This window comes from Maylandia zebra, linkage group LG17 (assembly GCF_041146795.1).
Source record: "Maylandia zebra isolate NMK-2024a linkage group LG17, Mzebra_GT3a, whole genome shotgun sequence".
NCBI lineage: Eukaryota > Metazoa > Chordata > Actinopteri > Cichliformes > Cichlidae > Maylandia > Maylandia zebra.
This window is the reverse complement of record NC_135183.1, coordinates 12,163,056-12,191,015: the sequence shown is the minus strand read 5'-3', so window position 1 is coordinate 12,191,015 and position 27,960 is coordinate 12,163,056. Positions and strand designations below refer to the sequence as shown.

Genomic DNA, 27,960 nt, shown 5'->3' with positions numbered 1-27,960 from the left:
AGAGAGAGAGAGAGATATGGATAGATAGATATATCTCATAATAATCTGACAATACTATAATATTGGCCATATTATATTTACATTACCACATTGAGATGATTTTAGTCTCATGAACAACATTAGCTAATTGTTATTTACTAACGAATCTTAAATGACTGTTCAGCACAGAAATAAAGCCCAACAATCATGTTTTACAGTCCCGTGGTCTCAGCCTCAGATACTCAACTAATCAAAGTGATGTCATGACAAAAATTAATGACCAAAAAAACCATTTTTTTCTCCTTCATTTATGTCAAACAAAGCTGTATGAAACGTTTCTCGTGGTTAGTATCGTGGTTGCTAGGCAACCTGAACAGCGCGACAAAGACTAGACCGTCCCATTTCACAAGCCTCTCACTTCCGCACTTCTCGTACTTATAGTACGCACCGTACGTAGTACGCGTAGTGCGCGTACTTCAAGCGTGCAGACCCTGAATTGGGACACAGCCGTTGAGGAGGTAATTTAGCCATTTAAATCAGCTTTCTTGGATCAAGGACACATCTAAAACCGGCAGGACACCGGCCCTGGAGGCCTGGATTCGACACCTGTGCCTAAAACAGAATGGGCTGCAATATTGGGGGCCCTGGGTTGCTGACCCAGTGCTTTGTGTTTAATTATAATTTTAAATCATTGTTATTCATGGTTTTAGTTCTTTTGAGGTTATTTTTGTTTTTCTAGTTTCAGTCAATGTGCCTTACCAGTATCCGTGTTACTACTCTGTGCTGTTTCTCCTGTCCCATGGTTCATCCCTCTGTTTAGTATCAAGTCTGTACGTCTGTGCCTGTCGTCCTGTTTTATTTTGGTAGTCTGTGTCCTATGTTAATGTGTCGGGTTTTGCTTCCCTTGTCTCGTTAGCCCTGATTTGTCCCAGCTTTATTTCTCTCCTGTCTCCCATTCCCTGATTGCTCCTTCTGTGTATTTAAACCCTGTGTTTTTCGTGGTCTGTGTTGTGATCTCCCTTGTTCTGTACTGTGTGCTCTGTCTGCCAAGCCTGTTTAGTTTATTTGTAGTTTCAGTTTAGTTCGTTTTTGTGTCTAGCAATAAAGCTGTTTTTGAGTGCATCTTTGCCTGCCGTGAGTCTGCACTTTAGATCCACCATTCCTGCCTGCACACAGCCTTCACTTGACATGCAAACCCTCTGCATATGACGTTACGGGCCAAGACCTTGCTCAAAATCCCACACTTTGGTAATGCATTCATCTCCTATCTCTGTGTACTTTATTGTCCTTTTAAAACATTGTATGGGGGTGTATTACATCAAGTTTTATTTAAAGAACAGCAAATTGAGATCAAATGTTGGGGATATTTTGTAGATGTCTTTACTTTATCCTTGATTTGATAATGATGAATACTTTATTGATCCCTGTGGGGAAATTCCTCCCTGCATTTAATCCATTCACTCAGTGAAGCAGTGGGCAGCCACCAATCTAGCGCCCAGCAATGTGTATGGATGGTACCTTGCTCAGGGTGGCATTTCATTGAACCGTTCGAATTCCCGACCATGGGGCCACCACTCTACCTACTGAGCTATCCCTGCCTCCCCTATTTACCTGCAATAGCTCAAGAACTGTTTCAGCCAAAATCTGTATTTTTTCGTAAACGAAAAGAAAAAAACTGATTTAAAAAAAAGCAAAAAAAAAAACCCATTAGAATTTCTGTTAAAGACCAGCTTTTGAATTGATAGTTAAACAATGCAGTGGAAGGAGAGTTACAAGAGAAATGGTAACATAACAGAGAGACTTGGAGTCTAACAGCTGTCATTAATCAGGGAGGTTTATCACAGAGGTGGGACCAAGTCATTGTTTTGCAAGTCTCAAGTAAGTCTCAAGTCTTTATCCTCAAGTCTCAAGTCAAGTCTCAAGTAATGTCAGGCAAGTCACAGTCGAGTCTCAAGTCACTGGTGTAAAAGTCCAAGTAAAGTCACAAGTCTGAAATTTTGAATTTCAAGTCCTTTCGAGTCTTTAAAAAAAAACGAAAAAAGAATGTTGCAGTTATATGCTAAATGTAAATATTAGACCATGTAATTTTTAAATCTGTGTTTTTCTCAACACATGACAAAATAGTGAACTTAGAAAATATACACAAATTGTGAAATTGCACCTCTTTAAAATGCAGCTCAATTAAACCTAGCTCCAAGAATAATTTTCACCGACAGTTCTGAGATAAGCTGCATGTTATTCTTGGATGCGGTTGTAGGACCAGCTTTAAAATCGCATGACAAAAATATCATACACATTAAAAAAAACTGCATCACCAACGTAGCCTGGACAACATTTGCTAGTTAGATGAAGTCAGCTATCTCATCGTAGCATATTTATATGCATATTTATAATCATACGGTTCTTGGAGTGAGTGCACACACTCATGAAGTTTAGTAACTTCAGGTCACTGCAACAAGCCCAGGTACAGTTTACCGACGGATGGGTGCAGGACCTTGAAATGCACCGTGTAGAACGAAAGACCATCGTACATATCATAAGTTTACCAGTCTCACAAATCGTCATCATAAACACACATTCATTAACCGTTTATTAATATAACCTTTGAGCTCAACGGTAATTAATTAGTAGTGGAAATAATTTCTGGTACGCGTTACAGAAATGTAGCAGTGACAATAATACTGTATGCTGTAATCGTACTGGGCAATTAGTGATACAAAACAACTGTTTTATCCTGTGAATAAAAGTATGTTTTTGTCAATGCACCATAATAACAGAAGCGAAACACAATATTGTGTCAGGACAATTCACTATTTATGCACAATAAATAAAGGAGCATAGCGCGACAATTTCTGTTCAGCGCCAGACTTGCTTGTAACCTATATCACCAATTATGTTATGAAAATGACGCATTAACTACTACAGCAGACTGACCTTTGTGTAAATGCTTGGAGCAGACTAACCTGTGAGCTGGAGTGTTCTGGGACGTTATATTTGGTCTTTGAATGGCTGCGATCCAGGCCATCCGTCGCCTCTTTGTTACTTCGGAAACATGGCTCGAACAATTTCTCTTCAACGACGTAATCCGATAACAACCGATTTCTCTACCTGTCGGCTTCCCGTGGCTGTCATGTGACCGGCTATTGCAGTTAATAATACAACAGCTTCTTGCCATTTTTTGTGTTTCTTTTTATCGCTGTATAACTGATTTCAATTAAAAGCCTGCGTGCGCTAGTACCTCTTGCCACGAGTTCCCAGAATCCTTTGTGGTTCTACCCCAGAATGACATCACATTTTCAATCTCTATATAATATGCATGTTACATTTTATATTTGGGGTGAAATATCAAGTCTTTTCAAGTAAACCGGTTCAAGTCCAATTCAAGTCCCAGGTCATTGGTGTAAAAGTCCAAGTCAAGTCACAAGTCTTACAACATTTTTTCAAGTCAAGTCTAAAGTCATAAAATTAATGACTCGAGTCTGACTCGAGTCCAAGTCATGTGACTCGAGTCCACACCTCTGGTTTATCATGTGTCTGTGGCTAACAAAGCTTTAGCATACAGTGAGCCTTTGTGTAAGTCACTCTACACAGTGAATCACACAGCCACACCTGTGTGACCTCTGCTCCATCCTACCTGCCTACGCATACTGTTTATTAAAAATAATAATAATTAGCCATTGCAGGTGATACAAAAAGTTGTACTGTGACATAAAGACAAAAGTAAGAGCTTCATTTAGTTTCACTGGAGTCAATACAGTACACACAGACAGCTTTCAGAAAGGCACGTTTTTTGTGAGGTAAACTTCACATTTAACGCTTTGCAACTTCAAACCCCCTCTATCTGGAATCCTGAAAACCAAACTTAAATAAATATTTACACTAAAAAAGAGTGGTAGTTTTCACATCTGAGTAAGTAGTACTATGTACTTAATGAATCTTTACTTATATGCTGTATACCACATATTTGGACTGTAATTAGTGATTACAGGACGTTATTTAAATATAGTAAATGCAGTTAATGTACTGAATGTACCGTCCACTACTGAATCTGCACACCAGAGAAAGTAAAATAACCACATCATCAGCAAAGGTTACTAAAGGTCAATTACATTGGTAGTTGCCTCAAAGCACTTTATATTGCAAGGTAACGACCCTACAATAATACAGAGAAATCCCCAACAATCACACAAGCCCCTTTGATCAAGTACTTGCAACAGTGGGAGGGAAAAACTCCCATTTAACAGGAAGAAACCTGCGGCAGGACCAGGCTCAGAGGGTGCAGCCATCTGGTCTGACCAGTTGGGAGCGAGGGGAGGAAGATAGGACATTGGACACAATGTGTAGGAGAGCCAGCGATTCAAAATGCCTAATGATAGGGAGTGAAAAGAGGTGAATGAGCTTTGTCAAAATGGCAAGTTTTAAGGCAAATCTTAAAGAGAGAGGTGTCTGTCTTCTGAATTCAAACTGGGAGCTGGTTCCATAGAAGAGGGGCCTGAAAGCTGAAGATTCTTCCATCCATAGGAGTTATTGTTCCTGTGTATTCACAGTACAATACAGAATTGACCACACTACCAAATTGTGCAAACTCAAAGTTAAGACACGTTAAAACATGATTCACTTTCCAGCAGACCAACCACACCCATTCTGGATAGATACCAATTAAAATACTCATTTAAAGGTCTACTTAATCCGCAGCTAGCTGTACCATGAACGTTTTCTTTAACATGTCTTTATTTATTTTTTATACCTACGATAAAGATAATGGCAATCCCACAAAAGTACTACTGATTCATCACTTCTCTGGGAAATATTGTCACCATTCCCAGAAAGCCCCTCTGACATCAGGGTGTGAACAGGATAAAGGTTTAAAGTTCGTGGAGGTTGTTTAAACTCTTTTTCATTCTCAATGAAATGAGCATAATTAAGAAATATATTTAGATTTCTCCTTCTTCTTCTGGCCACAAGCAATTTAAAGCTATTTCATCATTCTACATGTCTTGATAGTAATATAACAGTAAAACAGGGAAACTTAACCTTTTACTTGTTGTCATTGAATATAATTTACAAGTACCCACACTTACTGGTTTAAGCTACAAATTTATACTTGTATTTCATTTTAATGTGCTTTCTATCTTACATTCCCACACATTTACACACTGATTAACACATCAAGAGTAACTCAAGGTTCAATATCTTTCCCAAGGATACTTTGGTACACAGACTGGAACAGCCACAGATTGGAGCATCAACCTCCAGATTAGTAAATGACTTGTTTTGGCTGTAGCATTATAGTTTGCCCTTATTTTATAAAATACTCTCTTGTGCTGCCAGTTCACCTAGTCCATATTTGTGATTAGTAACACCTTCCCTCTCACATGAATGTGCTCATAACTGGAATGGGTAAGCCTGACTTTATGACCACCAGCTCGTGATTGCTTAGCCTGAATGATGTAAGCGTACAAGTGAAAAAAGATAAGGAAAAGATATTGTGAAATATCCTGGATAGTGGTAAGAGCCATGGGTCCTACTCACATTCTTCCCATATTAGCTAGTTGAAATTAAGCTTCATTAAGCATGAATGTTTTTCCCCAATCGGGACAAAAGACTGGTTATTGCGTCCTGTCTGATTCCCAGTGTTTCTATGATGCAGATGGAGATTTTCAAGGATAATTCTGATACTAAAATATTGTGAAATAACATTGTATTCTCCACCAAGCTGAAAATCTACCTCGCAGTGTATATAAGACTAAACCAGGGGTGTCAGACTCTTTTTACATCGTTGGCCATATACAGCCCACTTTGATCTTAGTGGGCCAGACCAGTAAAAGTGTCCTTTCTGTTACTGTACAGAAGTTTATTTCCACATTTAATCCTGGCGATATCCTAATATAAGAAAAAGGTGCAATTAAATCTGTATGTTGTTTTGTACTTGACAGAGAAATGCTGCAGCACTAAATGAAAGAAATCTGCATGATTCGTTGGTTTTAAATTGTAAGAAATAAATGTGTAAAACTGCAGAAAAAGTTCTGGTAGCTCATTGTCCAGACTGCCCTGTGAGTTTTTTCTTCTTTTACCTATAGTTGCAATAATCACGCAGTAATTTCTATAATAGAAAGAAAAACAGAAACTTCGTCCAATGGGCCTGATTGGAGTGTTTGTTTGCCTGATTCTGGTTTAGACTATAGTTTGAAGACATTACACAGATTTACATTAAAAAAAGTGAACTCTGCTTTGTCAGCAAGTGTTACGCTAGTTGCCACTCAGGTAGATCGGTGGGGTTTTGTCTTGGTAAGCTCACCACGTAATCTTTGAACAGTATAAAAAAAAACCCATATATTAAATAAACACACGTGAAAAAACTGGATGGGAGTTTTGTGTGGTGCCGACAGCACAGTGTGGTGTTCTACAGGTTGTACAAACACGTCCACAGCTCTGTCCAACTGCATTTTTGTTTCTTCCTCAGTATAATACCGTGTTTTGTCACCGTCAGTGACTTATCGCCCATTCACGCGTTCCACCCACCCACACTGAAGCCTGTCCTGTCACACCACGCTGTGCGCTCTGTATAAATGAGCAGCGGTCAGCCTGCGGATCCCCTCACCGTTTCTAGGATATTTTGGGGACATTTTGCCTTCCTTTACGTTTTGCTTTCACTTTCCCTGTTTTTGTGCGAGCAAACCGTACTTCAGCCGCAGGAACATCCGGTAATGTAAAAACAACTTCTGCTTTCGTAACAACGCACATCGAGCGACGAGCTGTATTTGAGATGCGTATTTACGCCTGCTAAAGTTGACGTGTGACGGTTTAAATCCCGGTAACTTGCCTTATACTTTTATCCCGCGTTTTACATTCAGCTGCTTTTTGAATTTGCTCTATGTTTCTGTAGTGACGGTTTAGGGTGTTTAAAATGTAAAGGTTCATATGCATTGCGGATTGTGTTACATGACAAAATGCGTATAGTGCATTATTTATTTTTAGTTTTGTTGCACTTTACAGGAAAACCGTACGTCGTCAGCCATGTCCGCCATCAGCAGCTCAAACACAGTCTTTGCCTTGGAGCTGTTCCGCACTCTGAGCCAGGCAAACTCTGCCGGGAACATCTTTATCTCTCCTCTGAGCATCAGCTCAGCCCTGGCCATGGTCTACCTGGGAGCTAAAGGAGACACTGCAGCTCAGATGGCTCAGGTCAGCTCACTGTCACTTGTTCCCTGCACTGCATTTTTGCACAACTTTTAGTAGTCCTAAATAAAGTAGTGATACATTATGAGAGTTAAAAAAAATAAATAAATAAATATATATATATATATATATATATATATATATATATATATATATATATATATATATATATATATATATATATATATATATATATATATATATCTTGTGACTTTTGCACTTAGTCTATCAGTATTGGCCCAAATACCCGCCTAACCATAAACTGAAAGGTGTGTCCTGGGAGAGGCACTGAAACAGCATCTGGACTTTGACCTCAATAAACGCCTCTCAACAAGATATCTATTGTTTGCTTAAAAAACAGAACACTGTAAAAGAAAAACTAGCAGGTGAACATTAATTTCAGTTTAAAAAAACAGTTTGGTTTTGACAGCTTTAATCCATAGTTATAAATCCTCGCTTGTCCTTTACATAGAATAATGACTTTTATACTGGGAGAGTTTCATCTAATACAGTTTAATCTCCAGTGTGACAGGCAGCAGGCTAATGAATGAATGATATTAGTATCAGTTTCACAATTTGGATTAGAAACCTCAATTTAAAAAAAAAACTGCAAAGAAGATGATTAACTTCCAGATAAGACTAATGTGTGTAACAACAGCACAAACAAATCATGGGTTATTTTTAGAGACTCTTTCTGCATTGAAGTACTCCCCGAATAGAATGGAGTACATGGATACAAATCTTGAAAGATTGATGTACATATTTGTGTACGTCAATCACCAAGGGCCATTAGCGTGCTGCCTGCTGTAACCCATAATTTCCTTTGGGATTAATAAAGTATTCTGATTCTGATGTCGCATTAAAATAGATAGAAGCTTCAAAAGTGCCTTACTCAGTGGTTAACCCTCTCAAGGCAGGCGTTGCAGATTTGCAACAGTTAAAAGCTAACAATCTGATTACCCCACATACATATTTTATGAGGGTTTTTTTTACTCAGAAATACCACTGCAGGTATTCTTTTGTGCATTAGCAACAAAAACTTAATTTGAGCCTGAGAGGGTAAAATGGGTCAGTGTTTTTTGTTTATCTATGTTTTTATTTATTTATTTGGCCATAACTGTGGAATGAGAGCAGATCTGCATAAGTTGTGGTTGTGGTACTTCACCATCTAGCTAGCAATACTGGAAAGGAGCAAGCATAAAGGGAGTGATGTTTTTTGAGTGGCAGGTAGTCTTAAAGGCAAGGTTTCTATCAGCTCAATAAATATCAGCAAGCACACAAACTGTTTGTGTGGAGTTTGTCTCACAGTGTGTTGTTACCTAAAGGTCCAGCTGCTGAATTTCACAGAGGGAGAACAGAAAGAGAGCTAGCTGTTTTGTTTTGATGATATTGTGCTGCTAATCAAACTGAGGTAGACGACCTGTGTTATTTAAAGACTACATTACAATGCTCTGCAGTTTAGTGCAGGATAAACAGGTTAGATTGCAGTACAGCATTAACTGAATTCCTCCTTCATTCCAGTTTTTTACTGTCTAGTATAAAGACAACATAAACAGTGTACTGCCAGTGTAGAGGATGGAAGTCAGCCAGCACAACTTCTGCTGACATGTTGTTGAATTTGGTTGTGTAAATCCACAACGAGCAGTAAACCTCAGAGCAACAGGAGCCCAGATCAGCTGATCACAGCTCGTACATTAAGAAAATCTAAAACTCACAATAGAAATTATTGCGAGTTGAGATTCTTTCCCCCACGCTGAGCTAATGTGACCGATTTTAGGGTTCCCTCATCTTTCTGTATCCCAGTTTTCTCATTCTTCTTTCAAAAGTCTTGTTTCTGTTTTTATTTTGGTTAAATAAAATGTTTTTTCAAGGTGCACCATGTGAACGTTAATTTTTATCACTTGGTTGAAGGCTGAGCGCAGGGTGTCCTTCCAAGACTGCTCCGGCAGAAACTCTTCCAGGAGTGAATAACTCAAGCCGGCAGCGCCACACGACCCCGCATCACCACTTAGCGCAGCACAGACGCTGCAGGTTATTATACCCCGGCCAATCTGTCCCCAGAATTAAGGGATGTGTCAGCTGTGGGTTAACTCCAGCCTTTACTCTATGTGTTTTGCCCTTGTATTTAATTTGCAGCTGCACTATGGGATGTTCATGTATGTCCCCATGCACACAGCTAAGCTCCACCCACTCTGCCTCCAACAATTCCCTGGTTCGAATCAGTGTTTGGTGAACCAGGGTCTGCGTGCAGCCCATGTCCACCAAGGCCTGGTGTATACCCCCTTGACACCTTACTGGTACGCTGTATACCCCTCTCAGATCAAGGAGAGGGTGTGTAGCCACCAGGACCTGTGGAGAAAAAGCAGAGGCAAGCAGGTTAATGCCTCTCGCAGCTCCGTGGCGGTGGGCCATGGTGGTGAAGAACTCCTCCAGCCAATGGGACGCTTCCGCTGTGGCCCAAAAGACCTCCAGGAAGGCATGGGGGCCATCTCCCTTTCCCGTATGGTAGTGGGACACAGCTGGGAGCGGCAGATGTGTCGGCAAATAGCCAGCCCGAGCGACCTGATGCTCGACTATATTCAGATGCTCGACTGGTCCTACAGCTGTTCCAACTGGCGGTGAAACACTGAAGCATTCTCCCGCTGCATAGCTGCAAGCTAGGCCATTTCCCGGGCCTGCCCCGGCAAAGGTGTTGAACGTTTATAGGTGTTTTTTTGACATGGGTTTTTTTTTTACCTACTTCGTTCACGCAGCTTTTCAGATGCCTTCTCCTTTCAGCACTCCACATGGCTTCCTACTCCGGTCCCAGCAACATCCTTAAAAGGAGAGACATGATTTGATGATGGTCAGGTGTGTGAGTCAGCCTCTCCTGACACCACATCCTGAACCCACTGCTCCACCCCTCCCCTGCAGCTAAACCACAAAAATTTAGCTGCAATAAGAATTTTTGGAAACTGGGACAGTGGTCAAGCACATGAATAATAAAGTCTAGCATAACACATCATAATAGCCTCCTATAGACATGAAAAATAAATATTAAATATATTAACAGCATATAACAGTTTCACAATAAGGCTTATTATTAAACCTGATGCTGAAAGAATAAAGTTGTCCAGTTTCTACCTTTGGACCATAAATTGTTACATTAGGGTCGCTCAGGCTCAGTGTCACATCCTTTCAGTCTTTGTCTTCAATGCCACACAGGCCCTCTCATTCAGCTCAGGTGAAGGCGTCCATGCAGACTTCCAGAAACTGAACGCTGACATCAACTCACCGTCTGCATCCTACATCCTGAAACTAGCCAACCGTCTTTATGGAGAAAACACTGCCCACTTCCTCCCAGTGAGTGTCCACATCAATGATTCTCTTCATAAAGTTCTTCATTACAAAGACTGGATTAATAAACAGATGTCTGCTCTCTGCAGGACTTCCTTGAAGCCACACAGAAGTACTACCAGGCAGACCTGAAGACTGTGGACTTCATCGGAGCTCCAGAGGCGTGCAGAGCAGAGATCAACAGCTGGGTCGAGCAGCAGACAGAAAGTGAGAATGTGCATCTTCCACAGCCTGAACAGCAGGGAATCATTTTAGCATCCTCTGTGGATTATAATGAAATATTGTTGTGTTTCTGTATTTCCTTTCAGATAAGATAAAAGACCTTCTGAAGCCAGGAACAGTACGCTCAAATACCAGACTGGCTCTGGTCAATGCTATCTACTTCAAGGGCAACTGGAGGAACCCATTTGATGAGGCAAACACCAAAGAGATGCCCTTTAAAGTCAAACAGGTAAAAATTAAATGTAATCCTGTTTTAAGTATGGGGACATACAGTTTAAACAGAGAAAGCAATTTAACTCAAGTAAGATGGATTTCTTGTGTTTGCTGTTTGTCAGAATGAGACCGTACCAGTCCAGATGATGTACCAGATGAAGAAGCTTCCCTACAACTACATTCATGACCATGGTCTGCAGATCCTGGAGTTGCCCTACGTGAATGAGGAGCTCAGCATGTTTGTTCTTCTGCCTGCAGAGTCCTCAGACGGCTCAGACCCTCTGCTGAAGGTAAAGAACTTAGTAATAAATACCTATAAAGAAAAGTCAGCGTTTTGCTTTATTATCAAAGTTTTATGACTATAGAGTAGCTCTCAGGTGATGTTTACAATGTTAAAATTAAACAACAAAGATGCCATAAAATGTATTAACTGTGTTCCAGCTGGAGAAGGAGCTAACACAGGAGAGGCTGAATGAATGGACCGACAGGAAAAACATGGATGTTGATTCAGAAGTTGTCGTTCACCTGCCAAAGTTCAAGCTGGAGGAAGACTACGAGCTGAATGATCCTCTGGCTAAACTGGGTATGAAGAACGTGTTCTGTGCAGGAAGCGCTGACCTGTCTGTCATGAACGGTGAAGGGGGGCTCTTCCTGTCTACGGTGGCCCACAAGGCCTTTGTGGAGGTGAACGAGGAGGGCACAGAGGCCGCTGCAGCCACAGCTGGAATGGTAGCATTCTGCATGTTGAGGGAGGAACACTTCAGAGCAGATCACCCCTTCCTCTTCTTTATCAGACACAATAAGACCAAGTCCATCCTGTTCTTTGGCAGATTCTCATCTCCTCAGTAGAGGAAAAGGATGGTTCAAATTAAAATAAAACATCTTAAAAACAGTATAAATGAAGCCTTTATTTTGTGATGTTGACTTAATTAAGAAATTGTATTTTGCTTTATTCGTGAATAAAGTTTGATTATTTTACATTAAGTCATTCTTAATTACGTTGGGTTTTTGTGGGGGGGGGGGGGGGGGGGTTAATATTGGAAACAGTGGCTGTAGAAATGAATGTAGAAATTAAGGCTTTTAATCGGTCCAGTCTTTTATTAGTTTATTTTGAACAGAATGGTATTGTGGCACAGATTGCATCGACACAGCTTCTCAGTTGCACACAGTTCTTTATTTATAAAAACACTGATGCACTCTGCTTCTCAAACAAGTCACAAGTCTGGCTCTTGTTTTACTTTTTTTACTACAAGAATACTATATAATACACTAAAGATCAGTATGGGATTAAAACTACTTGTAAAGTGAACAGAATTGTCTGTGTTGTCCCTTAGACCAGAAAACCTTTTTCATATTTTTGTTGCTCACAGCATTTCTGCTGAAAATCATAAACCTTATGACTTTCTAGTCACCCATTTTTGTCCCTAAAAGCCCATTTGTTTTTGCTACTCTTAATAACAAGCTGCCAACAAGCCAACTCCCTCTGGCCTTTTGGATCTTGGTTTCAAACCTTCCATCACATATAAAGCAGTCATTGCGCTTTGTATTCTGAATCTTATAGCAAAGTATCTCCAGGGCTAAAGACTAATGGGATAATGTTGCAGTGACATATAAGGTTTATTGGTTTCTGAGGCTGGTAGTGGCAATCTTATCTCAAGACCTCACAGTAGAGCACTTCACTTCCAGACTGCAGGCTTACTTGTGGTTCCTAGAGTAGCGGTTTTTGATACGGGCGACACGGGCGGTTGCTCGGGGCGGCATCGTGGTGGGGGCGGCATCACGGGCATCGGCAAAAAAAAAAAAAAAGAATGCTCGTACTCATGCTGCCCCGACGTCAGCCAGCGCATACTGGGAATGGCATAGCCACCGATCGGTTTTCTATCGCCCATTTCCTGGGAGTAAGGGAGCCCTTCGTCTGCGAGGTGCGCCTGCTGCTTGCGGCGCAGAGAGGAGAGGGCGGGGCGGCGGGGGATTCTCTGACCGGCTGGAGCAGCATCTAAAAACCAACTCGCAAAATAAAACAAAATAAAAACAAACCAACAAACACGAAAACAGCAGACATTATGATACAGACTTAGAAAGTGAGCGCGAGAGCCCTCGGTCAAAGTAAACTTTATTGTCATCTCCGCTACATACAGAGCAATATATAGAGAGACGAGACGACGAGGCTCCAGTTACAGCAGTGCAAGTAAACAAACAATATATATAATAAGAGTAAGAAAATAAATATACACTTTAGGACTCGGGGTAAAGGGATCAATAACAATTTAAAATTTACAGTTTGATGATTTAAAGTCTCACACACAACCCGTCAAAAGGGGAGGGGGCCCTGCTGCTTCCAAATAGAGCGTATTTCATTTATAATGTTGTAAATCCAAGCCCATGATTTGAATCCTGGGTTGTGTGAAATTTCAGAAATGCACCCTAGACAAAGTGAATCTGTGAACTAAGGTTTAGGTGTGTTAGGACATGTTGTGGTGATCCATGGATTGAGGGATGGGTGTTCATACTGGAGTACAAAATTAAAACCAATGGAAGATGGACAAGAAAAGTTCAAAGCCATCAGGTGCTCAGTTTAGAAAAAAGAGAAAAGAAGAGGAAGAGAAACGAGCAAAAGATACAGGTAAGCAGATGTGTCATTGGATAATGGCAGGTCATCCTGAAACAATCAGAATACTTTATTAATCCCTAAGGAAATTATGTGTGTTACATTTGCTGCAAGAAGAAATGATAAAAATAGTAACAGTAACAGACTAAACTCCAAACAATACATTATGTTACAGATTTTAATATTAATTAGTCAATTGTCAATTGTTGATTTGTCCTGTTCTCATTGTATGACGAATTATGATGGCTGTTTGGTAGCCGTTTGCATACTAGGCATACTCTCTCTCTCTTCATATGTGTGTGTGTGTGTACAACAGCTTTATGTTAATGTACAATCCTTAATATGTTTTGTCTGTGTGTGTGTGTGGCGGGGGGGGGGGGGGGCGCCAGAGGGAGAGTTCGCCCAGGGCACCAAACAGGCTAGGACCGCCACTGGGTTCCTAGGATATTTAAAAGTAGAATCGGGGGCAGAGCCTCCTGCTTCCAGGCTCCTCCTCTCCAGCTTCTAACTTGGATTCAGCAGACAGACACCCAGGTTTAAAACAGGGGTGTCAAACTCAATTGCATAGGGGGCCAAAACTCAAGGCACACTTTATGTTGCAGGCCAAACAAGATAAACATTTTTTAAACACACTAAAACAATGTTGTTGTTTTTTAACATAAATATGAATAAAAACAAACAGGAATATTATTCCAGAATAAATAAACTTAAAAAAATAAACTTTAACTTTAAATATTTTGCTCTCCATAAAAATATATCCTGTCACAATTATGCAAATTAGAAATATGAACATGCTGCCAAAAACCACAGAAAAAATAAATGAAAGCATACACAAGGTTGGAGCCGCATGTAGACGGAGCAAAGTCCGCTGACTTGGTTCAACATTACTTGGCAACAGGGAAAGTGAGGCAGCTTGCACTGGTGCATTTGTGACAGTTTCACTTGAAATGCCTTCACCGCATCATACATGCCATGTCCATGAACTGACAGATTTCCTTGCTGAGCTCAAAAACTCTATTGAGAGCTTTTCCCCAACTCAGCCAACAGACCTCAGTATGATAAGGAATGTCGGCAAACTCTGAATCTATTTCCCACATAAAAGACTGAAATTGAAGGTGATTTAAACTTTTAGCCCAGATAAAATTTACGGTTTGCGTTACGGTGATCATTACATGCTCCATCATTTTTAGGACTGTACCACACAGCGTTTCCTGGTGTGTGATGCAGTGATATGCTGTTAACTCACCGGTACAGTTCTCCTCCTGCATCTTTACTAGATCCTACATCCTGCACAACACCAGCTCGATCTGTTGTCCCAGGGCAGTTTCATGTCGGTTACACTTTGACATACGTTTCAAAAAAAAAAAAAAGTATTTTCCTGTCGTTGTCCCGTGCATCGATTTAGTTTCTAATATTTACACTCCACGGATGAAGATGGTCAGCTGTGCAATGTCCATCATGTCTGTACTTTCATCCACAGCAAGAGAGTATGCAATGAAGTTTTTGCTTCTTTCACACAACTGTGTTCTTAAATCAGGCTCACATTTGCCAAAATCTGCGTTTTGTCTGGACACAAGACGTCGCACACCTTCATCATGCAGCTCTTCAGAGTGGTACTGGGCTGATTTGGCTATCTAACAAGGGACTGCAGTTAGACTCGTGTCTCAACATTTAAATGAGGTAGTCCGCTGGATTTGTCTTCGTTTTAGTAGCTTGTAGTCTCATATAAGTGAGCAGAGAGTCGTTGCTGACAAGTTTCTGAAACGGGCTGCACCGTGTCCGGTGTCTTAGGTTCAGTGGGTGGGGCAGCTCCGGTTGTTTCTGTCTGTATGCGCTCTCCTAAAAAAGTCACTTTTTCTCTATGCTTTAATCTAAAGTCTCTTGTTGTGTTTCCGGTATGTAATGATGTAGCAGTTTAAACGGTTGTTTGCATGTTACAGGAAAACACCATCAGCCATGTCCGCCGTCAGCAGCTCAAACACAGCCTTTGTCTTGGAGCTGTTCGGCACTCTGAACCAGACAGACCCTGCTGGAAACATCCTTGTTTCCCCTCTGAGCAAGGATGGACCATGGCCAGGGCTACCTGGGAGCTAAAGGAGACACTGCAGCTCAGATGGCTCAGGTCAGCTCACTGCACAGGCACCACGCCATCAGTTGATCTCCTAGCATGATGCCTGTGCAACTTCAAGACCTCGTTGCATTTTAAAAGCAGCCAGTCTGACCTGTTTTCACAAAACGTCTTGTCAGATGTGGCCGTCTGTGTTTTTCCATATAGAAAAAAAAAACATTTCTGTTTTTTTGTCTCTATAAAAAACACACATTGCTGCTGTCTATAGATAAACTGCATAATCTCTCACCCTCAGTAAGTTTATGAATGAATAAAATTCACCTTTTGGTATTTAGTTAAACGTGTTTCAAAAGCTTGTGGGAAACAAGCTATTTGCCAGAGGTCAATGGGTCAGTGTTTTTTGTTTATTTATGTTTTTATTTATTTAATTGGCTACAACTGTGGCATGAATGCAGATCTCCATAAGTTGTGGTTCACCATCTAGCTAGCTGACAGGGGATTTCTAAAAATCTTTAAAAACAGGAAGTGGTTTAGTAGCTGAATAAGTTCATCACAAAAGTATTTAGGTGAAAAGTCACATAGACATGTAGATTGCTTAGTAAACAGAAAAAGCACATTTCATGAAGCTGGTCAAATTATATAAAAACAAAAATCCCTTGACACTAGCAATACTGGAAAGGAGCAAGCATAAGTCTCACAGTGTGTTGCAGCTAAAGGTCAAGCTGCTGAATTTCACAGAGGGAGAAAAGAAACAGCTAGCTGTTTTGTTTTGTTTTGATGACATTGTGAAACATGCTGCTAATCAAAATGAGGTAGACGAACTGTGTTATTTAAAGACTGCATTACATTACAATGCTCTGCAGTTTAGTGCAGGATAAACATGTCTGACTAGTGCACAGTGGCTGTGGAGCAGAGTATAACAGAGATGAATGTATAGCACTTTACTAGTCCCTAAGGACCCCAAAGCGCTTTACATATCCAGTCATCCACCCATTGGTGATGGCAAGCTACATTGTAGCCACAGCCATCCTGGGGCACACTGACAGAGGCGAGGCTGCCGGACACTGGCGCCACCAGTAGGCGCCAGTGAAGTGTCTTGCCCAAGGACACAACAACTGAGACTGTCCAAGCCGGGGCTCGAACCGGCAACCTTCCGATTACAAGGCAAACTCCCAACTCTTGAGCCACGATCGCCTGAATTTGAAGCTCAGCTGATGATGCTTGAATTTAGTAACTGAAGAAGAATCCTTTAATTGTCCAACAAGGGAAAATTTGGGTGTAACAGCAGCAAGAAAGACACATATACAAACAAACAGCACACAAGCCACAGAACAGAAACATACACAATTTTTACATATTTATATCAAGGACAATGGTTACCAAAAACAGAGTACTGTACCGTTATTAAATTCAATAAAATTAAATACAGATAAGAGGCAAACCCTGGTTATAGTGTGAATCGGTTGATAAAATAGTACAAGTTACTGCACTGATGTAAACATCTATGTTTGTTGGGAGCAGTTCTGATTGTACAGTCTGACAGCTGATTTAAAATCTCTCCGATTCACAAGGTCCTGATTTAATCCCCGATTCAGAGAAATTTATCAGTACTGAGACTTGCGAGACTTCATCAGAGGTGTGAGCATCACAGCAGATGCCTTTGTGTCAAAGTAACCGAGGATAAAACACATTTCTGCGGTATTGAACAGCGGAAATGAGGCTTACTTGTCGGAGGTCATTTGTGGGGGGGGGACAGCGTAACAAGCAAACAAATAATCGGAAAACAGACATTTGAGATGGGAAACTGTTCTTGAAGTACTGAGAGACAGAGCTGTGCAGGAAGTGTGAAGTTTATCGTGGTGGAAGAAAAACAGCAAAAGTAAGAGGGAATTAATGACGATGTTTATCAAATGTGAAGCGCAGTTTTGATCTTATTTTGCTGCTGGTTCAGTGAATTTTGGTCAGAGTGACAAAACCTGCAGCTTCAGAATCTGTGAGCCATCGGCTTTCAGCCCTGACGGCGTGTCCGTGTACGTGTTGTTGGGTGAGAAAGCCGACATCTCAGTTTCTGATGCGTCGGGTCTGTGCTTGGTGTTTACGTCTTTGTGTGGAATCCGTTTATTTGCTCTCATTTGCTGTTTCAGCTGTTTGGTGGTTGTTGAAATGAAAGATTTAACCTGAGATTCTGGCATTTCTGGCAAAATATATTTATATTTAAAAATCGATTCATATTTAATGAATTAATATCCATTATTCAAGCTAAAATTGATTTTAATCGATAAATCGATAATTGAAACCCAGCCCTCTCCTCAACATGTCTTGAAGTTCTCCAGAGGTAATGAACTAATCATTTGATTCAGGTGTGCTGACCCCGGGTGACATCTAAAACCTGCAGGAGACCTGCCCTTGAAGCCCGGAGGTCCCCACCTCTGGTCTAGTATAAAGACAACATAAACAGTGTACTGCCAGTGCAGAGGGTGGAATCCATCAGGACAACTTCTGCTAACATCTTGTTGAATTGTGTAAATTCACAAAGAGCAGTAAACCTCAGAGCAGTAGTAGCTCAGATCAGCTGATCACAGCCTGTACGTTAAGAAAATCTAAAACTCACAATAGAAATTGTTATGAGTTGTGATTCTTTTCCCCACATTGAGCCACTGTGACCGATTTTAGGGTTCCCTCATCTTTCTGCATCCCACTTTGTCTCTGAGTAGGGAATGGGACAAAGTCACACTCTACAATGTAGGCAGCATAAAAACAAAGGTATTTTTTTCCCATATTTTATTTTATTCATCTTCTACTTAACTGATTCAAGCTGAGGACATTTCTTAGAATTAAGATAAAGTTTGTTCCCTTCTTCTAATATTATTTTATTTGTACACTCAATAAACACTTCCATCAAAGCCTCAATAGGCAAGTTGTAGTAACAGTTTTTAAAGGATATTTCCTTTAAAAAAATGTAGTTAGTTTCCCATTACTAATGTCATTTCAGTTAATTTAAGATTTTATTTCAAAAGTCTCGTTTCTATTTTTATTTTGGTTAACTAAGATGTTTTGGTGCTAAACCCTGATATATTGCCAGTGCCAAGCAAATGCTTTACACTTGCAGCTTTTCTGTAAGAACCACTGCAAAACATGCAGTGGTTCTGAACCTTAACTCTATGGATGTGCAAATAACATATATCAAACTGGCTTTAGTAGCAAAAGAAGTAGATCTTCCACATGTTCATCCCATGTTAGTGTATTGTTAGTGTGTTGAAAACAAACCATTATTTAAGATTGTAACCAGAATAAGGACCCATCCACACTATAGACTATATGCATTAATACATACAGAAATACATGAAGTCTGGGTATACAAGTCTGGACTAAGTCTTCTTTCAGAAAAGACCGCAGGAGTTGGGTTAACTGTCTTTAACTAAGTTCCACAGAAGAATTGTTTACATCAGAGATCTTTCCGGGCTCAATCCAAATTTGGTGCAGCCATACTTGAACTTATTGTTATGGAATATACAGTAGGTGTGACTTATGAGCATGATTTTCTGAAAACAGAAACAGGCAATATCATAATTAGTAGAGTCACAATCACATCTACTCATCACCGCAATATCTCAGTGTCCACAAGGGGTCACTGTAGACCAGTGTTTCCCAACCACTGTGCCGGCGCATAGTGCCGTGAGAGATGATCAAGTGTTACGTTGAAGATTATCTGGTTCCTGCGACCGGCGTGAGTAACTTGCAGAACAATTACGTTGTCTTCCACTAGCAGGCAGTACAACTACCTGCTCTAATTAAATTAGTTGCCAACTGCCTAAGAAAACGAAGAAGAAATGACATAATGGTCATGCTGTTAGACGATACAGCGTGTGCAATAGCAACAGAAAAGAAAAAGTAGTCAATCTGACCTGGGCCCTGGAGAAATTTCTCACCTGGATGAAGGCCCTAGCATGAGTAGTGGTCAGAAAAAAACAACAAAAAAGTTATACTGGGGACAAACTGAGCTAATTCTTCTATACCTGGTGCGCGGGGAAAAATTGTCAGTATCCTTTTTTTGTCATTTTTGTTTGGTGGTATGCCGTGTGATTATTATTATTATTATTATTTTCATAGACAAAGCGCTGTACACAAAGATTAAAATAAACAGAAAGTTAAGTAACAAAATAGACAATATACACAATATAAAAGATTAATAGTAAATGAAAATTTAAAAAGTGTTGATCAACAGAAGGCTTGTTTAAAAAGAAAAGTTTTTAACTGCTTTTTAAAGGATTCCACAGAGTCAACCAAACGTAGTTGTGGTGGTAAACTGTTCCACAGCCTTGGTGCCACAGACTGAAAGCATCTGTCCCCTTTGGTCTTCAGTCGTGTACGGGTAACAACCAACAAACTCTGAGTCTGTGAGCAGAGACAAGCAGCAGCAGTATATTTTATGAGAAGCTTGGATAAATGATCTGGGTCCTGGCCGTTTAGTGCATTTAGTGTTAAAACAAGAATTTTAAAGTGTATTCTAAAATCAATTGGGAGCCAATGTAAGGAATATAAAATAGGAGTAATGTGAGCACGCTTGCTAGAAGATGTTAGTAGCCTGGCCGCTGCATTTTGTATAGTTTGGAGGTGAGAAAGAGATGATTTGTCCAAGCTGGTAAACAGGGAATTACAATAATCTAAACGTGATGACACAAATGCATGAACAATTTTTTCCATGTTGGTAGGATTATTTGGTACTAAGTACTGAGGCATAACCTTAACATGTACAAAACCATCATACCCTTATCATACAGTAAACCTTCCAAAGGGAATATAACTTACAGGACAAGGTCTTTTGGGGGGTTTTTTTTGGGGGGGGGGGGGTTCTTACTTTTCTTTTTTTCTGAAAAATTAAAGTTGTCCAGTTTCTACCTTTGGACCATAAATTGTTACATTAGGGTCGCTCAGGCTCAGTGTCACATCCTTTCAGTCTTTGTCTTCAATGCCACACAGGCCCTCTCATTCAGCTCAGGTGAAGGCGTCCATGCAGACTGCCAGAAACTGAACGCTGACATCAACTCACCATCTGCATCCTACATCCTGAAACTAGCCAACCGTCTTTATGGAGAAAACACTGCCCACTTCCTCCCAGTGAGTGTCCACATCAATGATTCTCTTCATAAAGTTCTTCATTACAAAGACTGGATTAATAAACAGATGTCTGCTCTCTGCAGGACTTCCTTTTTTTTTTTTTTTTTTTTTTTTGTGTCCCGTTTGGATCTATAGCCATCAGAATTGTTGTCTTGAGGCCAAGAAAGATGCCAAGCGGATTTATTTTACCAAGTGGATCATCATGGCCTTGCCATATTGGTCCATTTGATTGACCTTTATTATAATTATGAATTTATTTTATTTTCAGTTACAAACGGGACAGACATGACTGGGGGATAGGACAGGGAGAAAGAATGAAAGAAAGAGAGGGAGAGAAAGAAAGAAAACCAAAGGGGAGAAGAGACGGTGAGAAGGGGGGGAAGAGAGAGAAAAAAAAAAACCAAACAAACAAAAAAAAAACTCCTGGGTCACCTGTATGGAGAAAAAAACAGAGGAGACAGCAAACAACAAAGAGCAACATAATAAGAAAAAAAAAAGCACCATCACAATAAACTAGCTAGCCGTAGATATTATTTAGTTACTAAATAATAAACGATATTGTGCAGCACGCAAGATAGACAGCGCACATTGTGCTTTGAGGCAGCAGCCAAGAAAGCTGTAGTCCGCGTCTGTGAATACCCGTGTGTACACCTGTGTGCATACCTGTGTGGATCAGCATGCTTGTATTCCAAAGGTTTCTCCATGTAATGATCTGCTAGGGAGTGAGGGGAGCCACAGCCCTGTCCTCTATGGTATGAAGCAGGTATGGAGGAGATCAAAACTCCAGACATCCAGAGGCCCCCAGAACACAAGAGACCAAGGAAGACCAACAGAGGGGCAGCCGTGCCACTGTCCCAGTAAGAGCTGAGGAGAGTCCCAGATGAGGGCTCACTCAGCAGGCGCGGAGCAGAAGCCAGGGGGAGTTGCAGTGACGCGCCCGTGAACTCCGCCGGCAGCCAGCTGTGCCTGAGTGACCGAGCCCCAGGCCGAGAGGCCGGGGGCACCCCACCTCCGAAGTGGCCCGAGCGAGCCCCAATAAGTGGCCGCCAAGGAGTGAGCCGGTGTGTACCCGGACGCCCCCAGATACAAAGAACCACCAACGCACCAACACCTGAGAGAGTCCGCCACCGGCAGGGGAAGTGGTGGTGGGTGGAGATAGGCCTCCAAACCTTGGAGGGCCCGAGATGTCCCCAGAGAGGTGGCGTCTGATACCCAACCTGACATATAGACACAGACATACAGGCACACACAGACACAAACATCCATTCCCACCCTCATGCTCTCATGTGCACTTCACACTCAACCGACGTGGAGACAGACATAAAGAGACGCTGTACACACAATCACACTCCCCAAGCGTACTCTACAAACCGGGTCTAGGTACTCTTGCCCCTGGAGGGGGGAACCGCACCCAGACCCAGGTGGTGTTACCCTTTTCCCGGCGGTGGGGAGAGGCAGACCGCCCCGACTCCGCAGCAGCAGGGAGGCCCCACACCCCAGACCGCAGCCGGACGGCCAACTCCTCCTAGCCCCCCAGCAGGCCGCAGAGAACGGGGGTGAGAAAAGACTCCAAACCTCCCTCCACCCGCTCATTGTAGTGTTGATGCATGTGTGTTCTAAGGTGCAATTAAAACCCAGGAGGGCATGGAGCTACCTGCCAGAGAGCAGCAGGTAAGCGCATAGTCCCTCCTGCTAGCCCTCAATGTCTACGTGTATTTAAAATTGAGAGGTGGGCAACGATGCCAGGGGTGGGGTGTACACCCTGATGGTAACTTGGATTCCGTGTATCGTGCCCACCCCCAAGATCCTATATGTATGCGTAATGAGAGTGTGAGTAATGTGAATGTCTAAGTTGTGGAATAAAATTGAGGCAGAGGCAGCCAGAAGGGGACAGAGGGGAGGGGGGGGGGGGGGGGGGGTAGCCTCCTCTGCACCCTGGTGACATACCCCTACTCCAAGGCCCTGCATGTGTGGGTGGTTGTGGTGGAGCGGGAAGAGGGAGGCAGCTGGAGATGGGGAGGAAAGGAAGGGAGGGGCAGGTGACCCCTCCCTGGGGTCAGCTCCCCCACTGACCCCAGTAGGCACTCCCATACTCCGCGACCCGCCAGGGAAAGGGGGCCCAGGCCCATCCAGACCGGGGCCCAGCGCAGCAGCGCCCCCCGGCCCCACAGAGCCCGGGACAGTCCACCCAACCCCACCACAGAGAAAACTGCACCCACCCCACCATCCACTCGTCTTCCAGACTACATGAGACAATAGACGCGCAGGCTGAGATCTTCCTCCACCTCTCCTGTATCTCCCCCTCCTGCAGAGAGTTCCTGAGGGGAGGAAAGCTCCTGCAAGGTTTGACAATCTCCCCCACCGGTTAAAGAGCCCCACAGGCGGCTCGACACACCGGCGGCACCCTGCGCCAGGGATGGGCCCCCATGCACCCACCCGCCCACAACCCCGGCAACACAAACCAGGACCCAAGGCCCCGAGGCCCGGCCAGGGCCCCGGCCCAGAGACGGAGCGCCCCCAGACCCCCACGCCCATCCCGGACCCACCCAGGGGCAGACAGGCTACCAGGTCAGTAACCCACGTCCATCAGCACAGACCCTCCCCTAGCCCCGCTGCACGCAGCAGGGCTGCAGGACTTCCTTGAAGCCACACAGAAGTACTACCAGGCAGACCTGAAGACTGTGGACTTCATCGGAGCTCCAGAGGCTTGCAGAGCAGAGATCAACAGCTGGGTCGAGCAGCAGACAGAAAGTGAGACTGTGCATCTTCCACAGCCTGAACAGCAGGGAATCATTTTAGCATCCTCTGTGGATTATAATGAAATATTGTTGTGTTTCTGTATTTCCTGTCAGATAAGATAAAAGACCTTCTGAAGCCAGGAACAGTCAACGCAGATACTAGACTGGCTCTGGTCAATGCTGTCTACTTCAAGGGCAACTGGAAAAACCCGTTTAAAGGGGCAAACACCAAAGAGATGCCCTTTAAAATCAAACAGGTAGAAATTTAACTGAAGGATACAAGATCTGGACACAAAGTCTGAATACAGGAAACTGTGTCAAATGTTTAAGGTAAACACCATCAGAAGCTTTATGATAACATGATCTGGTCGCCTGGATTTCCTGTGTGTCAGAATGAGACCGTACCAGTCCAGATGATGCACCAGAGGAAGAAGCTTCCCTACAACTACATTGCTGACCATGATTTGCAGATCCTGGAGCTGCCCTATGTGGGTGAGGAGCTCAGCATGTTCATTCTGCTGCCTAAGGAGTCCTCAGACGGCTCAGACCCTCTGCTGAAGGTACACAGCCTAGAAACAACTTCCTGTAAAGAAAAGACACAAAAACTCTTCTGCTTCACTTCAGTTTACTTTATTGAATTTGATCACTTAAGAATTTAACAGACCGCTCCTGATTTCATGTATAAAATGAATTTAAATATGAGCGAAAGTAATATGACAAAATGTATTAACTGTGTTCCAGCTGGAGAAGGAGCTAACACAGGAGAGGCTGAATGAATGGACCGACAGGAAAAACATGGAAGTTCATTCAGAAGTTCTTGTTCACCTGCCAAAGCTCAAGCTGGAGGAAGACTATGAGCTGAATGATCCTCTGGCTAAACTGGGTATGAAGGACGTGTTCTGTGCAGGAAGCACTGACGTGTCTGGCATGAACGGTGAAGGGGGGCTCTTCCTGTCTACGATGGCCCACAAGGCCTTTGTGGAGGTGAACGAGGAGGGCACAGAGGCCGCTGCAGCACTGGGCATGCAACAGCTAGGTAAGAAAAGTCCTTCTTCCCCAGATGACACATACATATGTCAGAAATAATGATTCACATTATAGAGAACACTCTGATTCATCAACTTACAGTCTGGGATTTTATTTCCCATCAGAGTTGAGCATTCTCAGTTCAGATTTTCCCATGAGATTTAGTAATGATGTTCTCTGGAAAATGAGCCATAACCAGTAAGACTGGACCGCCCTTGTTCCTTCCACCAACCTTATTTATACAGAGAGAAGGACTACAGTCAGTCTCCTGTCTCACCACAGTTCTGTGCTCTTGTAAATCAGGTAGTCCTCTGGATTTTTCCTTGTTTTATGTGTGAGTGTATTTTTACTTTTCTTTGTCTTGTCATTTTGCTTTGACTTTTTTCGCACACAGCGAGTCAAGTATGGTTGAGTCATAGACACCAGCTAATGTGATAACAGCTCAGGCTGTTAAAAAATGCAAAGCTGACTGGTGTACAGATAACTCTGATAGGAATCCTTTGATTTTCTTTATTCTCCAGCAGTGCTGGTGTTACTTCCGGTAAGGTTTTTTCTCATTGCTTTAAGTCTCTTGTTATGTTTTCAGTATGTAATGCTGTAGCAGTTTAAACGGTTGTTTGCAGGAAAACAACATCAGCCATGTCCGCCGTCAGCAGCTCAAACACAGCCTTTGCCTTGGAGCTGTTCCGCACTCTGAGCCAGGCAAACTCTGTCGGGAACATCTTTGTCTCTCCTCTGAGCATCAGCTCAGCCCTGGCCATGGTCTACCTGGGAGCTAAAGGAGACACTGCAGCTCAGATGGCTCAGGTCAGCTCACTGTCACTTGTTAGTTGCACCGCGCTGTCAGTTGATCAGCCAGCATGATTGCAACTTCAAGCCCTCGTTGTATTTTAAAAGCAGTTACGGAAGCGTTGAGCTGCCACCCAGGCAAAAGAAAAATCGAACTATATCACGTTATAACGTCAAAAATTCATTGTTCTAACAATATACCATCATGTAAATAACATATGAAGCTAGAATGTTATATAAATGGCATGAAAGTCCATAAAACGCACAAGCAGTATAGTTACTGAGAGCATGATGTTCAGTGAGACTGACAGTATGTTAAAGGTTATTACGGGGCGATCGTGGCTCAAGAGTTGGGAGTTCGCCTTGTAATCGGAAGGTTGCCGGTTCGAGCCCCGGCTTGGACAGTCTTGGTTGTTGTGTCCTTGGGCAAGACACTTCACCCGTTGCCTACTGGTGGTGGTCAGAGGGCCCGGTGGCGCCAGTGTCTGTCAGTGCGCCCCAGGGTGGCTGTGGCTACAATGTAGCTTGCCATCACCAGTGTGTGAATGTGTGCGTGAATGGGTGGATGACTGGATATGTAAAGCGCTTTGGGGTCCTTAGGGACTAGTAAAGCGCTATATAAATACAGACCATTTACCATTATTAAACCTGATGCTGAAAGAATAAAGTTGTCCAGTTTCTACCTTTGGACCATAAATTGTTACATTAGGGTCGCTCAGGCTCAGTGTCACATCCTTTCAGTCTTTGTCTTCAATGCCACACAGGCCCTCTCATTCAGCTCAGGTGAAGGCGTCCATGCAGACTTCCAGAAACTGAACGCTGACATCAACTCACCATCTGGATCCTACATCCTGAAACTAGCCAACCGTCTTTATGGAGAAAACACTGCCCACTTCCTCTCAGTGAGTGTCCACATCAATGATTCTCTTCATAAAGTTCTTCATTACAAAGACTGGATTAATAAACAGATGTCTGCTCTCTGCAGGACTTCCTTGAAGCCACACAGAAGTACTACCAGGCAGACCTGAAGACTGTCGACTTCATCGGAGCTCCAGAGGCGTGCAGAGCAGAGATCAACAGCTGGGTCGAGCAGCAGACAGAAAGTGAGAATGTGCATCTTCCACAGCCTGAACAGCAGGGAATCATTTTAGCATCCTCTGTGGATTATAATGAAATATTGTTGTTTCTGTATTTCCTTTCAGATAAGATAAAAGACCTTCTGAAGCCAGGAACAGTCGACGCAGATACCAGACTGGCTCTGGTCAATGCTGTCTACTTCAAGGGCAACTGGAAGAACCCGTTTAAAGAGGCAAACACCAAAGAGATGCCCTTTAAAATCAAACAGGTAGAAATTTAACTGAAGGTTACAAAATCTGGACTCAAAGTCTGAATACAGGAAACTGTAAAATGTTTAAGGTAAACACCATCAGAAGCTTTATGATAACATGATCTGGTCGCCTGGATTTCCTGTGTGTCAGAATGAGACCGTACCAGTCCAGATGATGCACCAGAGGAAGAAGCTTCCCTACAACTACATTGCTGACCATGATTTGCAGATCCTGGAGCTGCCCTATGTGGGTGAGGAGCTCAGCATGTTCATTCTGCTGCCTAAGGAGTCCTCAGACGGCTCAGGCCCTCTGCTGAAGGTACACAGCCTAGAAACAACTTCCTGTAAAGAAAAGACACAAAAACTCTTCTGCTTCACTTCAGTTTACTTAAATTTGATCATTTAACAGACCGCTTCTGATTTCGTGGATAAAATGAATTTAAATATGAGCAAAAGAAATATGACAAAATGTATTAACTGTGTTCCAGCTGGAGAAGGAGCTAACACAGGAGAGGCTGAATGAATGGACCGACAGGAAAAACATGGATGTTGATTCAGAAGTTGTCCTTCACCTGCCAAAGTTCAAGCTGGAGGAAGACTACGAGCTGAATGATCCTCTGGCTAAACTGGGTATGAAGAACGTGTTCTGTGCAGGAAGCGCTGACCTGTCTGGCATGAACGGTGAAGGGGCGCTCTTCCTGTCTACGATGGCCCACAAGGCCTTTGTGGAGGTGAACGAGGAGGGCACAGAGGCCGCTGCAGCCACAGGTGCTATGATCATGCTACTTTGTTATATACCGGACACACACTTCAGAGCAGATCACCCCTTCCTCTTCTTCATCAGACACAACAAGACCAAGTCCATCCTGTTCTTTGGCAGATTCTCATCTCCTGAGTAGACAGAAGCAGCAGAGGAAAATGATGTTGCAATTCAAATTAAAATAAATCTTTGAAATAAAGTAAATGGAATTTTGTATTGTGACGTTTTGCTAATTACGAACTCTTTTCATTACATTGTTTTTTAAATAAAATAGATGGTACTTGTATAAAAGCACAAGTTCTAGCAGATTTAGAGAACATAGATACTGTGTCCTTCAGACTGAAGAGGAAACTCCAACTTATTATCAAGAGTCTGCAGCTCTGATGGTATGATGGTGCATTAGTATCTATGGAATGGGCAGCTAACAACGAATAACCATAACGGGACAGGGCAGGAGTAAACACCGTGATGTACACTGACGGGAGACTATCAAAGTAAAACAGGAAGTACACCGAGACAGAGACTGGAGGGGGAGAGAGAACATGAGGGAGAGCACAGACATGCCAGGCAGGGGAAACATGATGGAACAAAACAGGG

The 27,960-nt window shown here is 42.6% G+C and overlaps 2 protein-coding genes, 1 long non-coding RNA gene and 1 pseudogene across 5 annotated transcripts; 3 read left to right on the top strand and 1 right to left on the bottom strand.

The window, feature by feature from the left end:
• The first annotated feature begins 6,499 nt into the window (after window positions 1–6,499).
• On the top strand, window positions 6,500–11,889 carry LOC106676366 (leukocyte elastase inhibitor). 2 transcript variants are annotated; one of them, XM_024805678.2, is made up of 7 exons: window positions 6,500–6,683; window positions 6,976–7,164; window positions 10,363–10,500; window positions 10,584–10,701; window positions 10,803–10,945; window positions 11,052–11,219; window positions 11,371–11,889. In XM_024805678.2, the coding sequence occupies exons 1-7, from the start codon at window positions 6,549–6,551 to the stop codon at window positions 11,776–11,778; spliced, it is 1,299 nt and encodes a 432-aa protein (XP_024661446.2). In that variant the 5' UTR covers window positions 6,500–6,548; the 3' UTR covers window positions 11,779–11,889. The 2 variants fall into 2 exon arrangements, with proteins under 2 accessions (XP_024661446.2, XP_024661447.2); XM_024805679.2 differs by having other exon boundaries at window positions 6,653–6,793.
• A 60-nt stretch (window positions 11,890–11,949) lies between these two features.
• On the bottom strand, window positions 11,950–15,487 carry LOC143413150 (uncharacterized). Its single transcript, XR_013093742.1, has 2 exons — window positions 14,784–15,487; window positions 11,950–12,925 (listed from the first exon to the last, which is right to left on the bottom strand). It is a non-coding gene; the product is annotated as an uncharacterized LOC143413150 (long non-coding RNA).
• Window positions 15,483–25,111, top strand: LOC112429781 (leukocyte elastase inhibitor-like; annotated as a pseudogene). Its single transcript, XR_013093741.1, has 7 exons — window positions 15,483–15,659; window positions 20,586–20,723; window positions 23,357–23,474; window positions 23,576–23,718; window positions 23,854–24,021; window positions 24,203–24,497; window positions 25,092–25,111. The product of XR_013093741.1 is annotated as a leukocyte elastase inhibitor-like (transcript).
• On the top strand, window positions 25,112–27,577 carry LOC143412302 (leukocyte elastase inhibitor-like). The gene is made up of 6 exons (XM_024805666.2): window positions 25,112–25,294; window positions 26,041–26,178; window positions 26,262–26,379; window positions 26,479–26,621; window positions 26,755–26,922; window positions 27,092–27,577. Exons 1-6 carry the CDS (start codon window positions 25,127–25,129, stop codon window positions 27,500–27,502), a joined length of 1,146 nt encoding a protein of 381 aa, XP_024661434.2. The 5' UTR covers window positions 25,112–25,126; the 3' UTR covers window positions 27,503–27,577.
• The last annotated feature ends 383 nt before the right edge of the window (window positions 27,578–27,960 follow it).